The 7228-nt window shown below is 37.9% G+C and overlaps 1 protein-coding gene across 1 annotated transcript in view; it reads left to right on the forward strand.

Annotated features, from left to right (window-relative positions):
• Positions 1-6692, forward strand: part of LOC140171480 (centlein-like) — a 47334-nt gene extending 40642 nt beyond the window's left edge. The window contains exons 33-36 of the mRNA XM_072194749.1: positions 224-409; positions 3172-3387; positions 5594-5668; positions 6414-6692. Coding sequence (XP_072050850.1) covers positions 224-409; positions 3172-3387; positions 5594-5668; positions 6414-6494 — 558 coding nt within the window. The 3' untranslated portion in view covers positions 6495-6692. The remainder of the gene's footprint in view (positions 1-223; positions 410-3171; positions 3388-5593; positions 5669-6413) is intronic.
• The last annotated feature ends 536 nt before the right edge of the window (positions 6693-7228 follow it).

The following is a 7228-nucleotide window of genomic DNA, read 5'->3' on the forward strand; positions in this document are numbered from 1 at the left end:
GTGTGGATTTTAAATGGAATAGCCCAATATAACTCTAAATTTGGAAACGGATATGGTAGGACTCAATGTAAAACAAAATATGAACAAAAAATCTGACCACCCACCTTTATGAATGTCTGTAGTTTCAGATGTAGGGTGAGTCCATGCTCAATTTCATAATATGAAACTTTCACAAAGGGCACCATTATCAAAGTAACTTTAATCTTGTCATTTGTTTTTTCAGAACCATCTTGTGCATGAAGCCAATGTTAGGTGCAATGAAGCAGAAAGTACAGCAACCGAGTTGGAATCAGCTGCTTCACATCAAATGATGGCGCTTGCTAAACAGACAGAAAGTGCACTTCAAGCTGCTAATGAAAAACTGAAGAAATCCAGAAAACAGGCTGATGAGCTGGAAATATTTGTGAAAGTGAGTTGTTCGTTGTTGTAATGTCCACAAACTGACAAATATCAGATTATCATAAACTCACCAATGAACACACAAATGTTTTTAAAATGTTATAAACACGTTTTGGATTTAGTCTAAATGTTTCAATAACATTTAAATATTGGGTCATGAAAACAATTGTTTTATATGAGAAAACACTACAATATTTTACAAATGTTGTCAAAATGTTATTGCGAAATGTACTTTGGAAAATGTTTTTGCAAAATATATTGCAAAAATGTTTTGTAATAAGTTTTTAGAAATGTTTTCTGAATGTTATTAAAACATTTTATACCTTTTATATAACCCAACATTTAAACTTTTTCTGTAAAACGTTTTGTATTTGCCGGGCTCTCAAGTTGAAATGCCTTATGCGATTCACAGAGTGTAGCGATTCAATATGAGAAAACCCAGTGATATGATTATTTTCTTTGACTGGAAGTGTCACTTAGGCAATAGAACCAAAATAGTTTGATTCATCAATGCTTGGTTGATCCTTATTATTTATAAACCAATTGACTTCCATCAGCTACGTTCTTTTGCAAGATATTTTATATGGAAAAACCCTTGTGCCACTGAATTCACTGGACTGAACTTGGAAAGTATTCAATTTGGATGCAAGATGCACTCTTAAAGATCAAGATCAGGACGTGTGGGCCTCGACGCCGTTGTGTTATCCACTTGTTGAAGTTAGCCCTGGACGAGTAGCGCTGGTAAAGTACAAGGTGCATTGAATTTTTGAAGTCAGAAGTGATGTGAGACAAAGAATTAATTTTGTTTGGCCTTCCTACATGTATACACAAAACATTTATATAGGATATGACACCTTACTGCCACAGCTCTGGTATTAGCGATGTGCCGTATTGAGAAAAGATGGCATATCCTTAGGCCTACTATATGTATATATATAGAACAAAGAAAAGAGTCGGATTAACTTGCCCAACAACTGCAAAATTGGAATAATATTCTTGAAAAAACCCAACCTCACCTCACCTCTCTTGAGACCTGGAAAATTTACTGGAAGACCAGCTAGCTTGCTTTTTTGCGAGAGCGCTCTTGTATTTTGGCACTTCTAGCGTGCTGCTCTAGACTGGTGCTGCTCTAGTGCTGTGCTGCTCTAGACTGGTGCTGCTCTAGACTGGTGCTGCTCTAGACTGAGCGGATCTAATCTTTTCTCATCTTCACTATCTATTCATATTCTTCAACTACTTTCCAGCCTCCTTCGCTTTTATCAGCCAACCGAACGAGTTTATTGCGGTGCCTTAAGTCACCTTGCACTTGTAGAATGGATTTTTTAGCTTTTTCAGCTTTCTTCTTGTTTAAAAGGTCGCTACTACTACTACGTACTAAACTGCATTTAAAATGAGGCTTTACGTAAAGAAACCACAAAGCGCTATACAACTTAATACTGCAAAAATATACCACATTACTAATCAACAAGTAAAATATAAAAAGGAAACAATATTAATATACAACAAGAAATTTTCAAAACATGCAAATAGGTACAATGACAAAAATGAAGGCCGGCATGAGCGCGTAAGAATCAGGCCAACAAAGAGAACGGATAGAATGTCATCGTACTTGCTGCATGGAGAAAAATGACATGGCATAGAATCCTATATAGAGTCCTATAAATAGATGTGTCTTCAGAGCACGCTTGAATGATCCAAGAGTTTAATGGAATGCAGTCTAGAAGGCAGCTTGTTCCATTCCTTACATTAGGTGCTGGTGCTGAGAATACCTGACTCCCATAGGTGGCAGTTCTGATGTTCTTGAAGGATGGTGTTTTTTTTCAGTAGAGGGACGACCTGAGACACCGTACTGGTTTGTAGATGGTAAATAAGTCCAGGATGTACTGTGGAGCCAACCCGTGGATGGCTTTGAACGTGAGCAAGAGTATTTTAAATAAAATCCTTTTTAGCAACCAGTCTAAGGTGAGAAAGACTCTAGTCACAAGTCTGGCTGCAGAGTTCTGCACTCTCAGAAGCTTATCGATGATGTTCTCAGGCAGCCCATACAGAAGACTATTGCATGTGTCCAATCTTGAGATCACTAAAGCATGACTAAAGTTAACGTCTTGCAAATTGCCACTGTTTCTTGTTCCCTTTAAAGTTAAAGGCAGGCTCTACAGGAGTAGCTTTTAGTTTTTCTACCTTCTCATGCGTATCAACACTCTGTTCTATAATTGCTTGTCTGAGTGAATCCAACTTCTAATCTAAATACCCTTTGAAATCGTCCAATAACGTGGAAACCGTAGCTACATCCTTCGCTGCTTCAGAAGATGAAGTACTGTCTTTTGATGTGGTCTCTTCAATGTCGGACATTCTAAACGGAGATGGTCTGATCTTGGATGAAGAATTTCAACGGGAGGGTCAGTGACGAGGAATACCCAAGCACATTACTGGTACACCATGGCTGAGCATAAGCGTGAAGGTGAAAGCATAAAAAAAAGTCCTTCAGTGTGTATCCAAAATGATACGCCTGACTAAACCGATCCGATAACACAGGTAATGGACTGGTCTATTGACATGCTTGATAGCAGTTTCCCACAAGTTTCTGAAACATGGATCTTCAACAAAACATGATGCTTGTGCATACTTCCATTCAACGACCCATGACCACTGCTGACCAACTGTTTGATAGGACGTAACATATCTTCCTGTACTTTAAATATAAAATGATGCAACTTTGTTTTTGAGAGGTTGTATTTAAAGCTTAATATAATTTTTTCTATTTCTTTGCAGGAATTAGCAGCTGAAATCCTCCGTCAAGTACAAGAATCACGCCTGTTATTGAAACAATCTGTACAGGCAGCTTGCATTAAAAGAAAAGAGACTTTGAGGGTGTCAATGAATAGCCGTGCCCAGTCTATAGCATCGGATCTACTTCATATGAGTGCCTCAGATCTGGAAGAATTCTTGACGGATGATACTGAAGATGATGAAGAAAGATTTGAACAGGTAGGGACGTTTGTAAATCCAGCATATTTTGGTGGAATGAAATTGTTGTGTGATGATGTTCCACTCACTTGAATGCATGCATCATCAATTGGTAAGGTCGCCTGAAAAAATAGGTGACCCATCATCTAAAGTCGAAGCTACATGTTCCTTCTTTCATGAGATCCAGCTCAAAATATATAAATCCACTCATAATCCCATAATGGAAAGGGGGATCATTAGCTTGATCTTGATTTAAAAGAAATTGTGCTCAGCCACATCAAACAATAAAATACCTCACCAACTGGTATTATCTATGATACTGACCCCACCTGCAGACCTGCCAATTGTCCCTCATTTTGAGGGACTGTCCCTCATTTGGGGTTTACCAAAGTGAAAATGAGGGACAGTCCTGTTTTCTGACAATTTCAGTGATGGCAAATTTAAATGTAATAACAGCAGAAAATTATGAAAATGTCACTTTAAAATTTGCTATAGCATTCTCTTAGTCTATTGTGATAAATTCAGACCTGCAAAACCTTCCCTGAATTCTGAAAGTATTGTACACCTCAAGTCTTTGAATTTGTCGATACCCAGTTTGTGTACATGTACAAGGTTAGTATTAGTATATTTTATTCACACACAAATCGTGGCCCTCAGGCCAAATTACAAGTGGTTTACAATATTAAAAACAATTAAACATTAAAAATACAGTATCAATATTAACAAGGAAAAATACAGCAACTGCTGTTGATAGAAAATAAAATATTGCACTTATTCAAGACATCATTCAAAAACATTATAAATACACGCTATTAAAAGGCTAAAATTGCCTCATTATTACCATATTTAAAAAATAAGACAAAACAGTTCAGGGCATTTAGTTATTCAATAAATTGATAAAGTATGGAATAGCGCTGTTTTTGAAACGATCGGTCCTTGCATAAAGTTGAGAGATTTGATTTGCATTGCTAAGGACCCTGCCATGACTCTCCAGTCTGGTAGGAGGGATGAGATCTTTTGTTTGAATAGAAGCAGAAAGCCCTTCGGCCAACTTACGACAATGGTCCTCACCTCCTATCAGCTAGAGAGTCTAGCTGGCACAGATTAAGAGCGTTATCATAACCATCATACAATTTGCCCAGAACTATTTTGCAAGCTCTTTTTTGCAGCTGCTCCAAATTATGATCTTGAGTTGTGGTGAGTGAGGAATGCCATACTACATCCGCGTATTCAAGTAATGGTCGTACATATCCTTTGTAAACTGAACATAATTCCTGGGTATTAAAACCAAACCTTTTAAAATCCTAAGCATATACAACCGGCGATTGGTTTTGGACACAATTTCAGCAATGTTTCTATCCCATTTGAGGTTGTCCTGCATCCAAATACCCAAAATTTTTGCCTCAGAAACAAAGTTGAGAGGAATGTCATTGATTTTGATAACATTATTGGGTGGATTCCTCTTAAAGTAGACCTGCAGGGCTTGACATTTCAAAGGGTTAAGTTTCAGATTATTATTGGCAGACCATTCACTGAATTCATCCAAAACATCTTGAATTTGGCTGGATTGGGGATGGACACAGTTCTCAACAATTGTCAAATCGTCGACATATTTCCAACATTTTGTTTTGGGCACACTACTTGATACAGCCTCATTGATTATAATCTGAAGGCCTATTGGTCCTAGTTTTGTACCTTGTGGGAAACCTCCATTTACAGTTTTGTAATCAGAAAGAACATGTTTATAACGAACATACTGTTGTCTGTTGCTGACAAAGTCAGACAACCATGGCACAATAGACTCACAGACCCCCATATGGATAAATTTCTCCATAAGCAGAGTATGGTCGATCAAGTCAAATGCTTTTGAGAAATCTGTGAGTACCACTGTGCCGACGTTGCTGGCCTTGTCAGCGCCTTGATGAAGAAAGTGAAGCATGCTAATTAAATAATGTGAGGTTGACACACCTTTGACATTACCAAACTGTTGGTGGTCAATTTTATGACATTTTGGTCTCAATGTCCCTCATTCTGACTTTGGTAGGTTGGCAGGTCTGCACCTGTTAAAACTGTCTAAGAAACAAAGTCAGATGGCAGTTTATATGTTCAAAGTTGACTGATTATTTTATTACCATGTACAGAAAAGATGTATCGCTTGTCCCCCTAATAAGAATGGGCAAACCATTCACTCAAATCTATTTCGTACTTATATTTGTTGAATTTTCAGGAAAAGAAAGATGTACAGAATGAGAAACAGGACAGAAAATGGACCAAGAGGCTCACAGCACTTCTTGAATCAAAGGTAATTTTTTTCAGCAGCTGATCAGAAATCTTAGAAAATTAGTTCAGGAAGATGGTGCATGCGGTAAACCCAGCAACCAACATGTTCACTGGCAGTGGCATCGATTTCTTTTTGACATTGGGGGATGGGGTTGGAAAAAAATTCTTGAAGTATAGTGAATCCAGCACCTTTTGGCGACAGAACAAGTTTATGGTATGAATGCGCGCAAAGCGAAAATTTGGGGCTAAAATGGGCAAATATGAGGTTAATTTGGTCAGCTCTCATATTCAGGCGTCAACATTGGAGGGGATGATTGTATGGACCATCCCCCCTGGCAAAATATTGGGGGAATTTATCCACCCCCACCCCGATCTACGCCTATGTTCACTGGTCACAACATGTTCACACCAATGCGTTGTTCTTGTTTGCATTGTTGCAGCGGTCAAAAACACATTCAAATAGCCAGAAATTGATCAGTTGAATATATTTTGATGGTCATGTTTTTTTATAAGTCCTTCTGGACTGGTCTATCGCAACAATATTAGTGAATCTAGTAATTCTAAAAGCAAAGGTTACTTTGGTAACATTTGAGATGGCTTAAAATGTTATGCTCATATCACACAGTCTCAGCGAATGACAAGGCAGTGATTAAATGCCAGTAATGATCGTATAATTTCAATCAGTTGCAGCTACATGTACAACTAGAACACTTATTGTATTATGTTAGATATCTGACTTTCATGACAAAAATATTGTTTCATTACAGGGACCATCCAGTGATGATCTACTGAGGCTATTCATAGGTAAAATAAGTGAAAAAGATAGCATATTAAAGCAACTGAGGTGACACACCATGCAGGATACAAGCAGGTTAACAGGAAATGATCACAGAAGATTTGCATAGCATCCTATAAAGGACTACATGTAACAAATCGTGATCTGCTACCATAAAATGAGCGTTAAATCGCAAGTTGGTAGTTTCAAGACATCTAGGCTGACTGAGTTAATGGCTTTGTTTGCCACGCACCTGTTTAAGCCAGAGAAGTATGTCCTTTGTGAATGGGGGCACAATGGGCCATTCATGAAGCAAACAAAGACTACCAACGCAATAGCCAGGGCATTTCAAAACTACCAACTTGTGTCTTTACACTCAACATTTTCATGGTGGCAGGTCAGATATAACAAAATGTGACCTTTATTGAGACACCAGGTTATTTTGTCGTTTGGTTAATTAACCAACAGGGAGAAATTGTAAAAATTACCTAATATCTGTGAACCTAATCTTTGTTACTTGAATTTGATATTTTGTAAATGGTGCACATGTCAAGGCTATCACAGTGTGCCAACTACCATTTGTAGGAACAGTGCTTGAAAGTATTTCTTAAAGTTGGTTTGACTTACATAAGGCAAAAATTATATGGCTTTTGTTACTGCGTGCATCAAAGTCCCAACTCACGCTCGTGTAAATTCACCTGAGCATGCACCAGTCATGCATTACGCAATGCACAACTAGCGTAAGCACTGTGCCCAATTGCGTACATACCATTCTATATGAATACACAGGGTTATGAGTCTTATTTT

This window comes from Amphiura filiformis, chromosome 15 (assembly GCF_039555335.1).
Source record: "Amphiura filiformis chromosome 15, Afil_fr2py, whole genome shotgun sequence".
NCBI lineage: Eukaryota > Metazoa > Echinodermata > Ophiuroidea > Amphilepidida > Amphiuridae > Amphiura > Amphiura filiformis.